Here is a 21,123-nt window from a genome sequence, read left to right as displayed (position 1 = left end):
GGGGGTTTCTTGCTGCTTCTTTTGAAGTCACCAGCCTAACTCCTGACATCTTCAGCAGGGTTTGGCTGGGCTCCGTGCAGAAGCGCCTTTGAAGATTTTGCTAAGGCTCAAGGCCTTGATCACGGCAACATTTGTGCCCGAGAGTAACTCTGTGCAGATGAACACTTCCAGGGTGCTCAGCGGGACTCTTCGGATGAGACTTTGCAGGATTGGTCTTAAGCAATGAGTGCTTAAGAGAAACATTCTGCTTGTCGCGCTTTTATCCTTGACCACATCAAATGAAACGCCTTTTGCAGCTCTGGGAGAAGGAATTTGTATTGAAAACCCACAGCTCTTACAAGCAGTGCATTAATTATTTTATTAATTTGCTCTTTTTACATTATGGGAAACATTCATCTATTTACATTTTCCTGTCCACACACAAACTAGATAGATAACCCTATGGAAACCCAAATCGTTAATCCATAAAAACACTCTCCTCTGCCTAAAGGCTTTCGAATTTGTGTCTTTTGTTTCAAATCAAAAACATTTCTAAAATCACACTTGGGAATGCAGGTAGGCCAGTGATTTACATTGCAGTTACTTAAAATATGCATTTAACCATTTTCCTAAAAAAAACCCAAAAAAACAAACCAAAAAACCAATAAATTCACAAAGATACAGTTTAAAGTAAAGTGATAGTGCACATCTAAGCATCAAGGGAACATCAATAAATAAACTGAAATATATTACAAATAAATTATTTCTATTTATCTTTTGAAATATTAAAAATCTTTAATCCATTTCTTCATCTTTCTTTACAAAAAGATTATGATAATTTTATGGAAACATCTGCAAAAAATATAATAAATACTTCTTTTTTTTTCTTTTTTTTTTAAACTTTTGGAGCAGGAGACAAAAGAACCTTTTCTAAAATTTTCCCCAAGGAAAAAAAAAAAGCAATACTTTAGTCCCAAAAGTGAAACAGAATATAGGCATTTTTCATATACACTGGATAGGTTAGACTAAAACCAAATAATTAAAATTATGCTAAAACAAATGATAGAGCAAATATATTAGCATTATTGTCAGCACATGAGTCAAGTGGTTAACTAGTGGCATTCTAAGGGCAGAATTATTCTATCTTATATTTCTTGGTCTTGGTTGTACTTTCAATATTTTGCTAAAAAACTAAGCAAACTTTATAATACCTTCTTCAGGGCCAGATGAACTAACAAGCATTCAGCTAAGAATAGATTCATTTAAAATAGATAGGAAAAATATTCTATGATATACAAATACAATAACTCATAATGTACAAGACTAGATAGTCTTTGCTTTTCTGCTATTTTTTTTTTTTTTTTTTTTTTTTTTTTTTAAGGGAGGAGCGTGCTGGATATAAATTTCTGTAGCCACTTGTCAACCCAAGTCTTAACTCATCTTCCATGAAACATTCACAAAACTAAATAATTCTGAGACATAGTTGTGAATGTGGACTCTCACCTGGATACTGCTTTGAATACTTCAGTACAAATGAGTTCCAAAGAATTAATATTTCCTATGACTATATATGCTCAAAAGTGGCAGTTGGCACTATTACATACTGCAAACACGGTGATGTTTCTTTGCTGCTAAAAGTTAAACTCAGTGTTTCAAAACTAGCAAATACACTGGTATTCAAACGCTTACAGGGTCAAACCTTTCAAAGCTCCTGTAACACAAAGCTCTCTAGGGTTACACTGGATTTCAGATTACTCTAGTTAAAAGTCTCTTATATATTAAATTATTAGCCCTTATCTTGTAAACCACAGCAGTAAATATTTGTGCCCTGTTTATAAAGACATAGCTCAGATATCAATGGCTTTGAGAGGTAGCAAATTCTCTAGTGGTTTTAGTATGCTCTCATGAAAATACCTGGTGCCAGAACCTATTACCTCTCCTGTTTTCTCGAATAAAATTAAATTAGCACCTGGCTATGATCTAGGAAAAGAAGCTGTCTGGCATGATCTCAGTGAATAGTTTTAGCAAGAGCTTAACTTCTTTTGATGGTGATTTTAAATGCTCTTTGAATGCAAGCTGCAGAATCGCGCCACCCGTGCAACGTTGGATCATCTGTAAAAGTTTGACAGCTGTGGGCACAGCCAGACAGAGCTGGCACAGAGCAATGGCTGCACCCTGTGCCCCTCCATGCTGGCGACTGTCCCTGCCCCTGCTCCGGTGTGGAGCAGAACCAGCCTGCCCTTCTCTCCCACATACCCATGCCCTGGAAGCCAGGGCGAAAAGAGCTCGAGGGGAGCAGAGACGGGGTTCAGAAAGCATCACCGTGAGGCCGTGCACAGCCCAGGGGTCACACAGTGCTCCTCTGCCCCGTCCCAGCCCCATCATCCAAACCAGCTCACACTAATTCTGCATTCAGCAGCACATGCCTGCCTGGCACCCGTGTGCGTGCACACACACTCACACAACTTCATTTCAGCAACGTGCCTGACGTAGCTTTCCTAATGTTGGCACAAGAGATTTTGGTAGCGGCGTGGTCAGCATCATTCCCTGTCAGAGGAGGTGGAGGGCAAGCTCCTGCCTCAGCCCGGGGTGGCTGGGGGGACAGACACACAAGGGCTGACCTCTCATGCTCCTCTCCATCCCTATTGTCTGCCATTTCTCCCCAGTATTAATGAGCTACTTGGGATGCATTTTTTTTGTGGTTGCAAAACAATGGCAGGAGCCAGGTTAGGAAGGCTTGTCATGAAAAAAAGTAAGTTCATATTGATCCCATAGCCTGTGAAAAATATTTTATTTTTCCTCTTCATATGGGTATTTTATACTATTAAGAGGAGGCTGAATTAGAAAGTTACTCCTAGATATGGACTGTTTGGTGATAAGCAGTCTGAACTGTAGCACACAACCGGCTGTGGATAGAGCAAAGCAAGCCTGGCCTGGAAAAGCATCAGAGGCTCCATGTACAGCAATTCACCTACAGGTGTCTGTGTGTGGCTGCATGGATGTGTGAGATCAGGTGGTCCCACCGAGATTAAGACATCAACAAAACCAGGCTTTTTTTTTTCTCTCTCTCTCTTTTTTTTTTTTTTTTTTTTTTTTTTTTTTTTTTACCAATATAATCCATACAATACAATACAAGAGGAATTGACAATACAGTACAATTTTAAAAATTCTTAATACTTGGACAAGAAAATCCTTCTTTTATATTATCTCTTCGACTGTCATTGCATCTTATCTCCTTCCTTTTCTCTCTTTTATTGCCTTTCAAAATAGATTATTTCCCTGGAAGATCGAATTTACAATCTTCTGCTGATTGAAATGTTTAAGTAGTGATTGATGAAATAAAAATGAGGCAGTTTGTGCAGCTGCGAGTGTGCAGGTATCTTTCCAAAGGACCTTTTCTACCTCTTACCATCTCACCTGTGGGATATACTTCCATTCTATTACCCCCACAGATCTGTGATTTCTTAATCCCTCCCCCCCTCCCCAACCCCCTCCCCGTGTGTGACTCCTTAAATTGATGTGAGAAGGTGGGATTCGGAGGTTTAGAATAAAGTGCGCCATCTGCTTTAAAAAAAAAATCAGTAATAAAAAGAAGGGAATCCAAGTCATAGCTGCTTTCATCTTTTGTGAGGAAGACGGCAGAGTCCAAAAGGATAACCCTGCGTGACTGAAATTTCCAAAGTCCCCTACAGTTTGATATTGCTGTACACTGGGTAACAGACTATCTTTAGGTCAACTAAAGATCATGAGTAAGTTAATCGGAGCATCTACTGTACAGGTGCGTGGGTGTGTGGAAGTCTGAGCGCCGCGTTTATTTGTTTCAGACAGAAAGAAAAGAGGATTGTACTCGTTTACATGAGGCAAAGTGGTAAGCATCAGTACATGTGACAAAGCATCGTGATGACATGGGCGAACCTTCAGAAAGCAAGGGCGATTAGAGGACATCTCTCGGAGGACCAACAACTACGCCACGGCAGTGGAGTTCACTGGGAGCATGGGGGTGGCTGTGTATAGAGGGAAGGGAGAGGGAGAGGAGGGAGAGAGAGCGAGAGAGGAGAGGAGGAGGTACAAGTACTTGGTGGTGACCTTGAGCAGGAGCCTAGAGGGGCAGATTATACATGAGGCTTGTCTTGCCAGAGAGAGTCCTCCCGGTTGAATCCCTTCATAGCCTGGTCTGGGCTTCGGGGATGTATATCTCAATGCTTTCGGCGCTCTCGGTAGCTGAGTTCTGTCGGACCGATGCAGCGCGCTTGGCAGCCATCAGCCGTTTCCGGGCCTCCTGACGCTGCGAGCTTTCCAGAGAGCGTTCTCGTATGAGTGGCACCTGACCTTTCGATGGCTTCTTTGGCACTGGAGGAGGGACCCTTCTCTCCTGATCAAAGCAGAAGGTTAATGGCATTATACAGCTTCTCAGGGAAAGGGGGGAAAAACTAGGATATGTCAGTAGTTTAGAACACACATTTTTACCTAAGGTTTGTTAGCTCTTATCTGCCTTTCTGTCTTCAGTGATCTGGCTTTTGTGCTCAGGGGTTCATAAACACAGGGCAAGGGCAAAGGGAAGGGGAGGGCCGGCCGCAGGGCTACTTCTCCTCAGGGATGGTGTATGTGAAATGCCCAGCGCTACCAGGGCCCAGGCCCCCAACACCAACCGCTTAATGTGGTTCCCTGGGCCCAGGGGGGGGATCCAGACATCTCTTCCCGGTGCCAGGGACTAGACCGGAGAGCATTTCGGACTCTGCTTCCCGCCGCCAGCCTGCTCGTGTGTGGCTGGGAAGGAGGGAAGGCTGCTCTTGGCAGAGTCACTCTGCGGAGCCCCGGCTCCCGGGACACGCTCTCCTACTCGTGCTCTGGCCAACACAGACATACTGTGCCCTTCGAGTTCCCAAATGCAGATGGGAGCTAGAACTATCCGTCTGCAGCCAGAACATCAAAAGAAATGTTGTTTTTTTTTGTTTTTTGTTTTTTTGTTTTTTTTAAAAAAAATGCACCACCATATATTTAGGTATGTTTTTCGTAGTGGCTTAAGCATTGCATGAAAAATCCCAAGCTTTGGGTCTTGCTGTTCAAGTTCATAAAATCTATTATACTGCTAAACAGGCATGACATGCTGTAGCCAGCTAGAAATAGAGAAAAAAGGGTAGAAAAAACTTAAAAACCATTAAGAGAACATTAATCATCACAGTGGCAGATAGCTCCAATTACGTGATCAAAAAGAAGGACTTTTATGTATATCTTGGTGCATGTACACACACACGCACACACACACACACACACACACACCAACAAAAAAAGCCCTCAGAGAAAGATGTCTCCTGAAAAAGAAAAGTGTATTCAGGTCTGAATTTCAGGCGACCACAAAGACTTTGTCAAGTTAATTAGATTGTCATTTAAGTTACATCCCCTTCCAACTGTGAACATGGTCTCTGAGCGAAGGGATTTTATCACACTACAAAGGTCCCATTCTGCCCTTTCGTTTTCTCTCATGCTGCTCACAACAGCTTCCATGGCTCGAAATATAAAGGTGCTTAGTTACACTTATTCATACTTTGCTTTTTCTCTCCGTCCAAGGATTAATCTATGCTGTTTAGAAATGGCCCAGTGGCAAAGGCCAAAGGCAACCGAAAAAATCAATTCCACAGAAAGTTTTTTCTTCCTTTTTTTTTTTTTTTTTTTTTCCAATCCTTTTGGAAAAGGATTGTTGGATGATCTGTTTCATCTAAAATTATAGACAAATGCTGTTGAAACGAGGTCAGTGTAATGCTTTAAAATCTTTACCTTCCTACTGTAGGTCCCTTTCTTGAGCACTACTTAACTTCCTTTAACCAATTATAGTCTTCTTCTATTGGAAACTCTTTGAAATGTTTTTCAGAAGCAAAGCAAAGGCAGGTTTTTTTTTTAATTTTTTTTTTTTAAGGAAAGATCTCATATCTTACTGCTGCAATGGCAAACATTCAGCCTACCTGTTTTACTGCAAAACCTAATGAAAGACCATACTCCATCATTTCTGTGCAATGCATGTCTGAAGGTTTTAACTTACTTTTCTGATAGATACTGGGAAAGAAAATAGAAGATGAGAAAATTACTTGCCTTCAGTACCTTGGGCCAGGAAAACACATTTCCATTTATTCCCCTACAAAACACACTACTTGTGCACAAATGATGTGAACATGGCACTCCTAAGTCAGGAATGAGTATTTATTTATTCTCGATCGGAGGAGAAGGGAGAGTGCTACCAGCACTGCCTTTGCAAACTTCCTGCTGCAAGATTAAGGGGGTTTGATATTATTAAAGTTATTCGTCCAAAAGAAAACAATGCTTTGGTCATTGGCAGCCAGCTGACCGTAAGTTGGGGCAGCCCAGGCTGATGCCTGAGCCAATGTACCTGTAAATCAAATTCCCCCTTCCTCTGGTGACCCTACCTGTTGTTTGGTCCCTACCTGTTGATTAATTGGTATCAGACGAGCCACAGTAGAAATTCAGTCACCAAATTACATACCTACAGAAGTGGGATATTAGACTGTTGATTCCTCTAGGAATGGGTCTGTCTTTTAAGGATTTTGTGAAATGTTTATGTATTTTGGCTCACCCAAGTGCTGTTTGTTTCAATGCAGATAGAAAGGAGAAAAATAAGGCAATGGTGTCAGATGAGAATGGAAAGTGGAATGTGGCTCACATTTAGAGAGGTGGTAGTATTTCATGGTGACAGAAGACTACATTGAAAAAAAAGACCAAAGCTCCAGATGATTTTTATGCTGCCTTGGATAAACAACACTACCAGCAAAATGAACCTGGTTATGAAATCACCCATAATCATCCCTCTCCCCCAAATGAACAAAAAGTCAACCAAACAGACAAAAAAAAAAAAAAAAAAAAAAAAAGATGTAGAAGTTCTTGTATGTAACATTTTGGAAGGCATATTTTTGAAATATCTCTACAATCTAGTTACCAAAGTCAGCGATGGTTGCAGTGCTTCCCTAGTTTTTTCAGTAACACAACCTAGAACTCTTGCTATGTGCAATAATATGAACCGTATATGTGATTTATTTAATTTTAAGAATCAATATATAAGGCAGTTCCTTCCAACGATTGATCATCTAATAAGATTAAATGTAAAGCTTAACAAAGTACCACATTCCCATTATCCAATTCACAAAGACAGATTTGGTTTAAAAATATGCCTGAAACATATTACAGATAATATCCCAGATGATTATTATGTAAACATTGTTATTACAACGAAATTAATTTGATATGAGCTTCATTTCACATTTTTTACGTCAACGCTGTAACACAGAGGCCTATTTAATCTGTCCAGTATTTGTGCAGGGTTTTAAATGAAGCATACAAAATCTACAATGTTCTACCTTCTTGTCATGAGGATCCATCTGTTTCCAATTATTGGCCTTTAACTGATGAAGTTCATCAAATTTCATACTAATATTTTCTATGGACAACTGCAGCATATCCCAAAACCCTGCTAAATCCTGGGAGGTCGGCCGTGGATGTGCATTAGGATTCTGTACAATAGAAGGGAAAAAAAAAACACACATTGGCTTTAGTACTTCTTAATGTAAAGCATTTGTGCAAATGATTATGAATCTTGCTAGCAAAGCAGTTTCAGCAGATCCAAGTGGCCGGCGAGACACAGGGAGAGAAACAAAGCAGAGTGTTACTTACTGGTGGGGTTTTTTTGCAAGGAGTCTGACTCGGAGTCAAGATGCTGTGCCCCTCTGAGCCCTCACTCACTGCAGGCAGCATCTGCCCCCGTGGACCACAGGGAATGGGGAGGTGGCAGATCCCCTGTGGCAGGACCTGCCTAGGGATGTTCCTAGGCACAGCTGGTAAGATCCTAACCCTAACCACACTGAAATTAGTTGCCAGCCCCCTCTTCATTTTCGTGAGGAAGGATTCCCTGCCATGCTCACACCTGCAGGAAGACTGTTACCTGTGCAAGTGCACATTCGCTGCTTGTGCAAGTCATGATATACTGATGCATGAAATAATGATACACTGATGCATGAACAATTTTCCACACTTCGAGAATCTAAGGGCTATAAAAAGACATCATTTCAAGTAAAATTGCCTCTAACACACGTCAGGCCAATTTCCTTTTTTTTTTTTTTTTTTATTTTTAATTTTTTTTTTTTTAAACAGTTAGCCCTGCAGTAATAACCTCCGCAGGGGGATGAGCTCATAAGAGAGCATGCAGAAGCCAACTAATACCATTTATTTTATAGTTGCATTTCTGGGAAGACTGACACTGGTTGGAAGGTTTTCTTTGCACGTGCTAACCCAGACCAGTTCATCACTCCCAGAATATTGCTTGGAAGAGGAGACCCAGACCATTGTCGTCTCCAGCACGGTAGGGGCCAGAGGATGGCTACACAAGAGGTCCTGTGTTGTCTTCTGTCCCTTCTGTGCAACCCAGCTCTGAACATTTTGTACATGCAGTGGGCATGAATGAAATGTTCCCAGCTCCACCAGCAAAGATCATTTGAGGGAAAGTTTTCTACAGGTTATGTATCTGTACACTGGTTCCCAATTGAAACTCTTCGAATAAAATGAGGGGTTGCATACGCTCACTTCAAGCATGTTTTTTTCTTAAATGCAGAGCAGTCCCTGTGGCAATCTGAATCAGAAATGCTTCATGGATTCTTTGGCCTTGTAAGATTATGTTGATATACTTATTCCTGTTCTTAAATCAGGAGGGAAAAAAAATATTTTTAGACCCCTGAATGTTGCTTTACATGGCTCAAGTTCTACCGTGTTTAAGTTTTCTCCTTTACCATAAACTATAAATACAGAAGTCAGTTGCTTGCCTTAAGAAATTTCTAAGTATTTGCACTCTTCAAAGCAACACTAACAAATAATTTTGATAGGATGATTATTCCACCAAAGCTGCACTTATTGAAAACAATAAAGTGTGGATTTTTAGAGAACAGAGTTTATACCTGGATTCCTAATTTTCAGTGCTGGACAAATGTTGCCCAGTTGTAAGCTTTTCTTTACAAAGACATGCAACCAGAATGTAAAAACTGAAAAAGTTTTTATATTAAGAATTGGAGGATTTATTCAGACAGAGCCAATTTCTGTTGCATATCTCCACTGAGGCAGATTTTAGTTTTGGGGCTTGATTTTCAGAGAAGTGGAAGAGAACTGGAAGATGGGGACCCCACTCCAGTCAGTATTACAGTATTTGTCTTCCCTTCCTTATTCTATTCTCACACAGCGTAATGCCCTATGATTTCTGGGCTTCTAGCAATTTATGCCAAAAAAAGGTCATTAAATGCATTGTATCTACTATGCAAGGATGGATTGTTAATGAAAAAAATTGAAAACTTTTTAAAGTGCTGGCATTTTTGAGAATACTGCTTAAGATGCATGCAATGAAACGTATATTTAATAATCATCAGGAATATAATTTGGATTCTGTTACTACTAACAGCCTAACAATAGCATATAACAGTAACAGTGGTAGCACATATACATTGCATACAATATTAATAATGACAACATAATGGCTATTTTCCTCTTTGCCCTTTTAGCTCTCTGGAAATTTTTTTTTTTTTCTCTTTCACTGCTGGGCTTGTGAAACATGAAGCACCCTCTTCCATTGTCTGATTTCCTGATATTTCAGTCTCGTTTAACACAAGCTGCAGGAAGGTTACATGGAAAAGCCCCACTCATGACACTTTTTATCCACCCTGAAAGATAGTAAGGTATTTTACCCAAACATCTCTGTGTCCATGCAAATTTAACTCAGTGGCAAAGGGACAGATCCCTGATGCTCTGAAGTCAGTAGCAGAGTCTCAGGGGTATTTCACCCAAAGCTTTTTGCCTGGCATTATTTTAAGGATGTCAAGCTATTGTAAAAGTCATACTGACTCTTCCAAGTTTCATAGAGTTACTACCAAATTTTAATCAATGTCTTTACTGGAAAAATTACCATGTTAGAGAATCTGTCTAGTTTAGGTACGATTATTCACAGGGTCAGTAAAAAAGTACACTGCAGAAAAGTTACATACCAGGTTTTCTTCGCAAAGCTCTCTGAACTGGTAAAATTTCTGGGCCATGAGAAGCTGTGCACTGCCCACTGCAGTTCGAATTTTCCCTAGAACTGAGAGAAAAAGAAACATAAGTCATGGTGTTTTCTTTGCTGCAGGCAACTAAAAACCTATAAAAAGAGAGGAGAAAGCTGTGTAATAGTCAGGTCTGGCTTTCAAAGAGCACATTATCTCTCAGTAAAGGATTAGAGACAGGCTGATAAATCTGCACTAGGCAAAAATACTGATCTGTTTCTACGTCTTACTCTCATTGCCCCAGTGAGACCAGTTGTAACCAGCAAACAGCAGTTTCACGACATCTTCAGTGTGGCTAATCAAAAGCTTTTGCAACTTGTATAGAAAGCTTCAGAACTTAAACCACTGTGACCCAGGCTCAGGCTTTGAATGCAAGCCCAGTTCCTGATGCAGGGACATGTGGCTTTCAAACCCTTGAGATGCCCTCTATGCAGAGTTTGGAAAACACTGCATCTATCAGCATTCATGCCACCTGGCTTAGCATCTCAGTGCTCTGTTTTCAGGTTTAGCTGAGTGTTGCTCGATCTGAGCCCCAGGAAGGGAATCATGATTTTAATGCACACCAATGATCTCATTCGACCCCTCTGAGTATTTTCCCTGCCTACAATTTGAAGTGGTTTCTGCCTTTGAATCCTGATGCCCAGGCATACTTCAGGGAGCAATCACTCCCTGGCCTCTCCTTGCTGGTGACCTGGAGGGAGGCATCAGAGAGTCCCAGCTCAGCTCCTGCAATGTCTGGGGAGTCCTTTGTATAGACAGCTGAGTATTTACAGTCTCTTTAGACTGACTGAGTGCTGCAAAAGAGTGCAGTGAACTAGCCTGTAGCAAATGCCTCTGAATAAAACACAAGCTCATATGGTTTTGGTTGCATTCAACCTCACTGAAGGGGTAGTTTGGGGATACACTACCTGAAAATGAGGCACATATTGGCGCATTTGGAGACCTGCATTTTCCTGGTGCTTTGTTGAGTTCTGGTTGAGGGTGGGTGTGTGTAAAAAAACCAGCAGAAAAACAAACGTGGTTGTAAGACAGCGAATCCAGAAAAGGGAGCAAGATTTTGGGGACTGCTGATTGAAACAAAATTGATGCTGTGAGCAAGAAAGCAGCTACTGGACTGTTTGACACTTTGAGTGCTCAGGAAAAAAATCCGATCAACTATGCTACATGTATGCTCTTCAGATAAATAGGTTGGCATCATGGCTCCATCATTAATTTTTCCTCTCAGCTGAACCAAATCATTATTCTTTGAATTCTGTGGTTACATAGGGATGTAAAAAGAATTTAAATTAATTTTAAAAATTACCACTTCATTAATGAAAACCAGGAATGGCAGCTGCTGTGTCACAGTTTTCGCTGTAATCTCTATTCATAGACATTTGCATTTTCCCAGCCCTCATACAAACACAGCAACTTTTCCATGACAAGTTTACAGTCCAGGTACATAAAACAGGTGAGGAAGGAACAGGCAAAAAAACCAGATGAAGTGGCCTGTTCAGGGTGAGTGAATTGCTTGGCAGCCTAAAAGAGATACTAGCCCTAAGCTGGCACCCTCTCTACCCTGTCCCTTGGGTTCAGACACTTTTTTCTATACAGCCTCGCACAATATTAGCAGAGCTTCACTGGGAAGCTACTGCTTAGTCTTTTGATTTACCACAATGAAAAAGAAATAAATAGAAAACAAATCATTAATTAATTAGATAAAACATCAAAAACATTTTTAAAGTCTCACGGTCCTGTGACCTGCTGCAGTGCATGTCAGCAGCTTGCAGTCAGAATGCCATCATGCAGTGCTTGGTAAGAGAAAGGCCACTCCATGGGATTCACTTGCATGGCCACACGCTAAGCAGCCTGGCACAAACATGCATGATGAGCTGAAACCAGACACACAGTAGTACAAAATCTGTGTTCTGCTCCTTCGAGGTAAAGTGGCTTTTCCTTCAGTTGCCTTAAAGCTTGCTCCTTAAGGCTACTGAAGGAAAAGTGGGATGTGGAGTTCATTTATACTTCAGACATCCAGAGGGAGGGAAAAAAAAAAAAAAGCGGAGGGAGGAGGAGAGAGTCTTTTCATTTTTAAACTTTTTTAGAATTTTTTTTTTCCCCTCCAGAAATTATAGGAAAGAGCTCTTTGAACACACACAGAGCCCAGACTTTCATTTTGTTCCCAGAACTCAGCTCACCACTGCCAGGAAATAGCCGTGAGCTGGAAGATTCACTAAGCAGAATATTTTCAACATATTGCGCAGGGAGTTTTGCACACAACTCTCATTATTGTTAGCAAGGCTTGCGTGTCTAATTCTATGCGCACAGTGCTGAAAATGGACCCCTTGGTGTGTCTAGTCATTTATGCAACCCGATATGCAAACCACTCAACTGAAAGGACTCTTCAATAGTAGGAGGAGCTACTCCAGGAGCTTTCATGTGGTTCCCATTGTTATGAAAACTCTTCCCACTGAGTATATTTGGGAACAGCTGCCTCATCTGGAGCTCGGCCACTCTGATGCTTCCCAAGACTTGAGAAGGAGAGAAAAAAATGGTCTCTCAACTTCTTGGGACAAAAAGAAAAAAAAAAAAAGACAAGACAAGGTACTTCCTGGAAACCTGCACCACTCGAGTTGGAAATCACATCCCAAGTACATAGAAATGTAAATACACCTTGTTGGTGATGGATGGGAATGTGCCCTTTTCTTTGAGGGAAGAAGAGCTTAATATTCAGAGATCTCAGCAGAGGGAAAAGGAAGTCCTTGTCCTCGGCTGCCTAGCGACTGGCTATTTGCCTAAAAACCATCATCCCAGCTGACTGTGGGATGCATGCTGATGCTGTTCTCCATTGTTGCCACTTCTGCTGTAGCTGCGGCTGTATCTAGTCAAGTGTCACTGATTCCTCGCCCCTCAAAAGCAAGCGGTCTGTTAATGTGCAACCCATCAACAACCAACTCTGTCACGGAAGTTAGGAGAAGAAAAAAAAAAAAAAAAAAGAAAGACAAAGAAGGCAAAAGACTGAAAGGAATCTCTCCAGAAGGCACAAAGCCTTATCAATAGCTTAAGTTTTGTTTCCAAACTCATGTTGCTATTTCTTTCAGTGTTTCAAGACAGAGTACTCATTTTGCTTACTCAGTGAAAACTGGTGCCAAAGAGAAAGTCCAAGGTATAGTAAGAAAACTCAAAAAGTAAAAATAGACTGAGACTTTCTAGGAGAAAAGCCTGAGAGATTTGAAGCCAAATACCGAGAAAAGAAATGGAATTGCAAAGATAATACTCATAACACATCAGAAAAGAATCAGGGAAATCTTTAACAGCAAGGGAGATGGGGTACAGGAGAAAAACATATAAACATTCAAATTGATGTCTTCAGCTAATAGGATACAAAGAAAATGCATAAACCCAAGGAACAGCAAAAAATAGCACCCCATCAAAATGCAATCATAACAGATTTAAACACCTATATAATGTTATTCATGTCTGCTTTCTATTCCATACTGGGTTACATAGCACACTCAGCACTGCCGGATCTGAATGCCTTCCAGTAATGCATTAAGCAACATTATTAACATCCATCATATGCTTTGCTGTCACCCCTTCCCCAGGGGGAGAAGTGTGTACTGCAGTGTTTTGTTTTTGTAGTTCAATTTTTTCCTTCTTTTTTTTTTTTTTTTTTTTTTTTTTTTTTCCCTACCCCTCTCCTTGCTTTGACCTCTCTTCCTTTTAAATCCTTGTCTCTCCTATGATGACTTTTAAGAAATTGACAGTTATATCTATTCTGGAAGAACTGCTTCTGTATAATTATTTTGATATAATTCAGCTATTGTGGCATGCCTCCTCACCATTATTATTTTTTACTCGCTGTAGCAGAAATTTATTCTAGGATTGACATGTGCCAGTCAATTTCCTTGTGTCTTGGCCCCCCCCTCCAGCCCCCCTAGCCTATTCTCCTTTTAAAATGTTATTAAATATAGACTTGGACTATGTGATGTTAAAGTGAGAAGTTCCTGCTTTTCTTGGTTCTAACTGCATAGGACCTACTTTGGGATTGTAGGGCTTTTCTCTCTCTGTCTTCAAGGGAAAAAGATGTGAAACAACAAAAAAAGATTTGTGAACGTAACCAAAAAATGGTGATATTACCATTTTCTCTACCTTGGAAGAAGACTATGTAACAAGGATAAGAAAATATAAGAAAACAACAACAAAAACCACCTGAACTGATGTGAAAAGTCATCATGTAGAAACAGCAGCATTATTTGACCTTAAAACACCAACTGACCTCTTTGCATTTCAACTTTGACAGGGTCTTTGTTAGACCCCAGGGTCTAACAAGTGACAAAGGAGGCACTTTAGGACTGTGGCTATCAAATGCCCTTAATTAAAAAACACCTGGCTGGTAGGCAGGGCTCAAGCTAGGGAACAGAAAACCAGTGGCTTGCCCATTGCCCCAGGAGCAAGTGTCAGGAACAAAAGCTGAAATTATAGGGACACAGCCTGACATTTGTGTTACAGATGCTAGATGGGCGCTGTGCATATGAAGCAATCCTGCCACAGAGCTGTCACAATCCATTTCCAAGCCAGGATGGACCAGCATTTTAGCCTATTCATGATGACAGACATTTAAATAATGCCAAGCATGACAAAACCTGGGAAATTCAAAGTTAAAGCTACAGATCAAGTCTTAAGCTTGGCAGTTAAATAAAAAACAGTCAAACGGAGCAAACTATGGAAGGAGTGTCCTTGTCGAGTCATATATACTTATAGGAGTGATGTCATGGAAATTAATAGGGCTGTCTGCATGAGTAAATGCTGTTCACTGACAGTAAAGCAGTTTCCATGTGTTCTCTGACTTACTCGGCTTTTAATAGCACACTGCATGTTTTTTCCCTGACTGGATTGCTTCCTTGCTTGTGGATTTCCCTTGTTTTCCTTGGTAGCCTTTGGACACTGGTAGGGCTTCCAGCCAGGGGCTGGCTCTCCTTGGAGAAATCCTCGTGTACAGAAAAGTCCCTTCTGGGGAGAAACGAAAACCAGAACAAGAAAGGGAAGAGTTGGGCACATGGCCAGAGGCACATAGCCAGGGGTATTCCAGCAGGACTCAGCCACGTGTCAGGCTGGTGACCGTCCCCTCTGCAGGGCTGCATCATCCCGCTGTGGGATGAGGCCACCTCGCTCCTCTGAGAGGCAGGGATGAGGATGGCTTGGGGAAGCCCTTCAGAGTACTGCTAAATGGCTTTCCTTGATTGTGGCTGAGAGTCAATTCATGGAACTCCTTTTCTTTTGCCATGCACAACTATTAAGAAAAATACCTTTTCCTTAACTTTTTTCTCCCGTGTCTAGCCTTAACTCTTCAAGTTTCCCTTTGAAAAAAATCTAAGCAAAAGAAAAGAGCAGAAGGTGTGCAAGCATTGCATCATTTTTCAGAACTGGATGCATTTGCAGACTCTGGTTCTAAGTAGCTAGATTGCTGCAGATTTGAGGTCAACCCTTGTTCATGGACTAGCCCAGAGGAGTATAACATACACACAAGACAGTTATAATGACATGCCTTGTCAGAGCTTTGGTTTCCTAATTTTGTTTTTATTTGATTGGCCTGACTTGTCTTTCCACTAAACCCACATTACACCTGACTTGTGGTTAGCCAGGCCCACTGCTTGCTTCTGGTGGTTATCTCCACATTGAAGCCACATTACAACCCCACATGAAAGAGAAACAGTGCTGAAGAGGGGGCTAAATTAAGCCCTCTGTTTCTCCCAGAAATGTTAATGTCCTGTGTGAAATAAAACCAACAGCGAAAAATCCATCACAAGCCAGGCTGAGGCTGTATGTGTACATTGCTGTGTCCACCACCGTGGGGAAGAAAAGCTGTCAGAGGCTGCTCAGTAGCAGTGCTGCATGGGGACCCAAGGCTGTTACTGCTAATTCTGTGTGTAAATGTGTTACTTCAGAAGGCACAGCAAAAAGTCACCAGCATCGCTGGTAAAGGGGTGAGGATATGAAATTTTACAGGGGAGTGGTATGAGGAGATGGCAAAGGGTTGAGGGTAAACAAACAAGCAAACAAAAGTTGAAGCATTTCACTTGAAGTTTGTTCCAAAGCAGCAATCAGTTTTCAGATGTTTAGCCTTTTTTAAATTTATTTATTTTTTTTTTATGAGAGCCCTAGAGTTTGTAGCCAATGTCTCTGTAACAGGAAAACACATGGAAACCATATCAAGTACCCTAGCTTAAAGTCTGAGTGCTATTCATCTGCCTGTTACATGCAGTGGCTTTATCAGAAAATGATTTGAGATAAAACCAGAATATACTATACAATAAATAATTCATGGCGGAAGGGGAGCCACATTTCTCTCTATATTGGCATTTCATCGTGCAGCCACTGAACCACAGCTTGTTTTTATACACAGCAGCAGACTCCATTTCCCAGCTAGAAGCATTCAATCCCATCTGGTAGATTCATTCCCAGCTAGATAATACCCAACGTATCTATGTAACATACAAGCTACTGTCAAACAGCAGCGAGCCGTCTCCCCGAGACAGCTGTTTCGCACAAGGGCCGCATTGTCTGGAGGAAGCAGGGATCGTTTTACGCGCAGCGCCGGGGGGATGAGCCCTCTGTCAGCTGCCATGGCATCGAGAAAACCTCGCTCATCACACGTTCTCTTTATTTTGTTATCTGGCCAAACACACGCTGGGGATGTCAGGTTGAAAACAAACGGGTGCGTTGCCCGCTCTGGTTGCGTTTCATTAGGAAAAGCGAAGCGCGCACGCACCTCTTCTGACCCGTTCCTCCCTCTCTTCAAAGTTTATAGATGCATGAAAAAGATGTATTTTGGGGCAGGGTTTGTAACAGCCAGGCTTTTGTTTCTGGCACTGCTGAGCGGGCAGTGTGGCCCTGACCATATGTTTCTCCTTGGCACCAGGTAGAACGGGGCGTGCTGAGCCACGGCAGAAAGCTCTGCGCAGCCTCCGTGGGAGACAGCTGCTGTGTTCTGGGGTAGCTGATGGCATCACACCAAAATCAGTACCCCACCAGTGATCACAAAATCTTAGTGACCCCTTTCTTCCTCCTTCTGTTTCCAGAGATCATGAGAAGTGATGGTAGAGAAAACTGAAGAGGAGGAATAATCTGCAGGACACATCATTTATGCTGTAAGGAGGCATTGGAATAGCCTGCCTGACCGCTCCTTTATCTTCCCCATAATTGACTTCTCCCATTGATTGCTCAAAGAGCCCTTTAAAACTATCACATATCAAATATACCAGGACACTGAGAGAAAATTCTGTACACGGGTACACACGTGCTACACACATTCTGTGTAGCAGCCTTGTAAAATTCACTTCACGTTCTTTTCCCAAAGTGAATAACTACCTTGGTGCACAAATTAAATATTTGTAGGATCTTTTTTTTTTTTTTCATTATTCATAGGAATAGAATAATTAAAAGGTTTGAGTTGTAAAAGACCTCGAAGATCATCTAGTCCCAACCTCCCTGAGATGGGCAGGACACCTCCCACTAGACCCAAAGCACCATCCAACCTGGCCTTGAACAATCTGAGGGATGCAGCATCCATGGTTTCTCTGGGCAATCTGTTCAAGGCTCTCACCACCCTCATCATAGAAAATGTCTTCCTTACGTCCAACCCAAGTTATTGTGGCAAAGAGAAACCAAGTGGGCTTTGTGGCTTGGACTTAAAAATATATATTTCCTATTTGTTAAGTATTCCCACTTACTTTTCAGTCTCAAGTGTCTTAGTTCATGGGGCTTATTTCCTACATACTAACAACAGGAAAACTTTGTATACTGATATGTGTTCAAAGATAATTTTGAATGTATTGATGTTTTAAATTAAAAATGAGTTTCAAATACTCCAAAACTTGGGCAACCTGGATCTGCTTTGAAGGATAATCCTTCTATAGCTTTCTCTCAGAAGAAATCATTAGCCTATGATATGGCATAAGTCTTGTAGAAATAGAAAACTTAACATTCCTTAATATTAAGTTTATCTCATACTTTTCATTAGAAGTCAATTTCCAGTTTTTTCAGTAGTGTTTAAATTTAACTATCTAGCTCAAACTTCTGTATGGTTATTTGTTTCACTGGGCTGAATGGAAAATTCCAGAAGGAACAGCTTATGTGTTTTGAAGAATTTTATTTATTTTATTTTATTATTTTACTTTATTTTATTTTATTTTTTAATTTTTTGCAAGGAATTATCCTTGCCTTACATAAATGAAAATGTTCACATCTCAAAAGAATTCTCCCTTCTTGAGACGAAGGATTAGAAATCTGGAAGAAGCAATCCTGGACCTGAAGCTGTCCTTGCTTTGTCAGAAGCTAATTTGGGGGTTGGAAAAGTGTTATTTGAATATCCAGGAAAATACACTCAGGTGTTCCTAAATTATACAATATTTACGTCTCTATACACAGCTGCTCCTTAGTGTAGAATTGCTCCTTGATAGAATTTAAAAAAGCTTAATTCACAAGGAGCGTGCTCCTACGTTCAAAGGTGTACATACATGCAACAATAGAAGGAAACGGAAAAAAGCTTCCATTTTTACTGAGAGGAAAATTCTGGACAGGGAGGTACATATTCAGCTCTTCTTCCCAAATTAGAGTGAACGAATAAGATGTCAGCTACCCAAATTTTCCTACTAGTGAAGGCTTACTGGATAGTGCCATTACCTTAGAGATGGAGTAACACTTCTGGCAGTGGTGACAACTGAGATGCAGTTTGCATGTATGGTTTTATCAGAGAATATAAAATGTTTGTTTTACCAGAAAGATCAAAAAGGAATGAGAACTGCAAGGGAGATGAAGGGAGGCTGAAGAGAGAAAGAGGGAGAACTGAAATCTCTTTCAGTTGGGAAAAGCACCTGAAGACTGAGGCCAATCCCCATTTAAAAAGGCAACTAAAATATTAATGAAATGAAAAGGTAATAAAAATCTGTTCAATTATATTCTAAGGTTATGAGAAGTGATTTCAAACCAAAGAGTTAAGAAGTGTTTATACTACAGGGTCCCTAACCATAATCTCCTAATTATCTGTTGAACTATGCAACCCTAAATGCTAATACCTCTGGAGTTCCAGAAGTGCCAAGCATTTGCATTCCCTGTCAACTTCAATAAGGATTATTATATAGATACATACAGTCATTTTGAGAATTACAACCAAAGCTCCATTAGCTAAATAAGAAAGGGCACAATACAGAAATCACTAGGGTAAATTTGACATATATCAAAAGCTTTTTTGTAGTTACGGTATAATTGTATGCAGTTACTTACTGTCCTCAGGTAAGTTGTTTTCCCGCTCTTCTCTCTCCATCTGTTGACACCAACCCTCCATACGATCTCTTTCTGCCTGCAGTAGCTTCAGAAACCAGTGGCCATCTCGTGGGCACACTGACCTTTGAACAGCTTCCAGAGTATCTTCGGTGATAGAGTCAATCCAGGGGTCAGGAGGAGGTAAAATTGATGGATCAAAATCTGTATCAAAGTCATCATCCACTGCACATGCATGGTAATGGTTTCCTGACCCTTGTATGCTAACGGTGGAGGTGCTTGCATCTCGGGAAAATTGTCTTGATATTTGTCCTGAACACATATTGTCCTCTTGAGGGTCAATTATTTCAAAGTTCTCATGGAAATCCAAGTCTGCTTGCACAGCTGTTGTTACACTATTAGATCGTGTAAACCTGCGAAAGCTTTGGAGAGCACAAATAGAATGTTTAGAAAGATTTTTCTAGGTAAGAAAGGCCTTCTAAGATTCTGCCATGCACCCTAAGACTGGCAGTCAAGGTTCTCAGTGCTACACTCTGGTGCTTATTCTTGAAACGACCAGGATAAACTTCTTTTCTCATTGAAAGCCAACAAACTTCTCTCTTTTTTTTTCCATGCAAGTTCACTCTTTATTGAGGCAGGTCCCCCTAACTGTTGTATGGTTTCACAAAGCCAGAGGCTAGCTCAGGAGACAGCTCATAGTGTCAGTACGTCAGGATTTTAGTTTATCAATTAACAAAAAGTTAAAGGGGCCCAATTTTAACAAGTGGCTTATCTTTCAACTCTTAAAGCTCAAATCCTTTGAATTTACACACCCAAACTCAGAAGCCACATTTAAAAATCACACATGCGACATTGATAAGATAGTAACACCAGTGAGTCCACTATCTATGTAATGTTATAGATTCCATTTATAAAGAACAGAAGTATTTTTAAATGAGATAAGTATTTTGTATAGCGTCTTGTAACTATGTCCCTGCTAATACTTAGAATTCCATGCCATGTATCTGCCATGACTTAGAATTTTAGTGTCCCTTCCCAATGTTCAGACATTTTGGTTTTTACATTCAGCATTCAGTTTCAAAATGGTCTTCTCTTTTTCACCAAATCTAGCATTATCAAACTGCTGTCTATGTTACTCTCATCGTGATGGCTCCTAACTTGTAGGTATCTTCCTTTCATCATCCCTGTGATTTCCCTGTGATGGAGCCTCTGAAGACAGAGACCAAACCCTGAGGGAAAAGGCAAAAGCAGGGGAGAGAGAAGGATTGGGGTTTGAGGTTTTGGGTTTGTGTGGCTTTTCTTTACATGAAAAGTAACTCCAAGTTCTACAGACCAAGGCATCTGAGGCAAAGAGGCTGATATAGAAAAGGAGGAGAGGGAAGTTTAAGGAGTAAGACACCTAATGCTGCTGTAGGAAGTGGTAGTGAGAACAGATATGGCAAACAGTAAATTGTGGAGGGAATGAGTGGAAAATCTGCAAGCAAATAATTACAAAGAGTCAGGGTAATTCTAGAAGCTGATGCATTGAGGAACAAAAGAAAATAAGCAGAGCAAACATCTGTCTTGACCCATGATGAAACCACAAAATAACCAAGGTAGATGGCACCTAAATTAGTAGTATTTAGGATTCAGAATTAAAATTTTGAATTAAATATGGACAGAATTCCACCCCTTCTTCTTAGTAATCCAGGATGCCTGTGCATTCATGGAGCTGCTGCCTCATTTCCACTTTGCAATATCACCTTTACTCTTGAAACCAGTGTTAGGTAGGACCCATTTCCCTGTGATATTTTTGTTGTTTTGC

At 40.8% G+C, this 21,123-nt stretch overlaps 1 protein-coding gene across 4 annotated transcripts in view; it reads right to left on the bottom strand.

The window, feature by feature from the left end:
- Window positions 1-339: 339 nt before the first annotated feature.
- The window catches only part of DLGAP1 (DLG associated protein 1), a 397,957-nt gene continuing 377,173 nt past the window's right edge, over window positions 340-21,123 (bottom strand). For 3 of the 4 annotated variants that reach the window (XM_071737228.1, XM_071737230.1, XM_071737232.1), the window contains 4 exons: window positions 19,323-19,741; window positions 10,005-10,096; window positions 7,344-7,496; window positions 340-4,351 (listed from right to left, as the gene is read on the bottom strand). In XM_071737228.1, the coding sequence (XP_071593329.1) occupies window positions 4,142-4,351; window positions 7,344-7,496; window positions 10,005-10,096; window positions 19,323-19,741 (874 nt within the window). In that variant the 3' untranslated portion in view covers window positions 340-4,141. Of the gene's footprint in view, window positions 4,352-6,847; window positions 7,497-10,004; window positions 10,097-19,322; window positions 19,742-21,123 lie in introns of those variants that run through there. The other variant, XM_071737231.1, reaches the window with a different exon arrangement.

The sequence above is a fragment of the Heliangelus exortis genome, chromosome 2, assembly GCF_036169615.1.
Source record: "Heliangelus exortis chromosome 2, bHelExo1.hap1, whole genome shotgun sequence".
NCBI lineage: Eukaryota > Metazoa > Chordata > Aves > Apodiformes > Trochilidae > Heliangelus > Heliangelus exortis.
The sequence above is the reverse complement of the archived record's forward strand: the minus strand, read 5'-3'. Positions and strand labels throughout refer to the sequence as shown.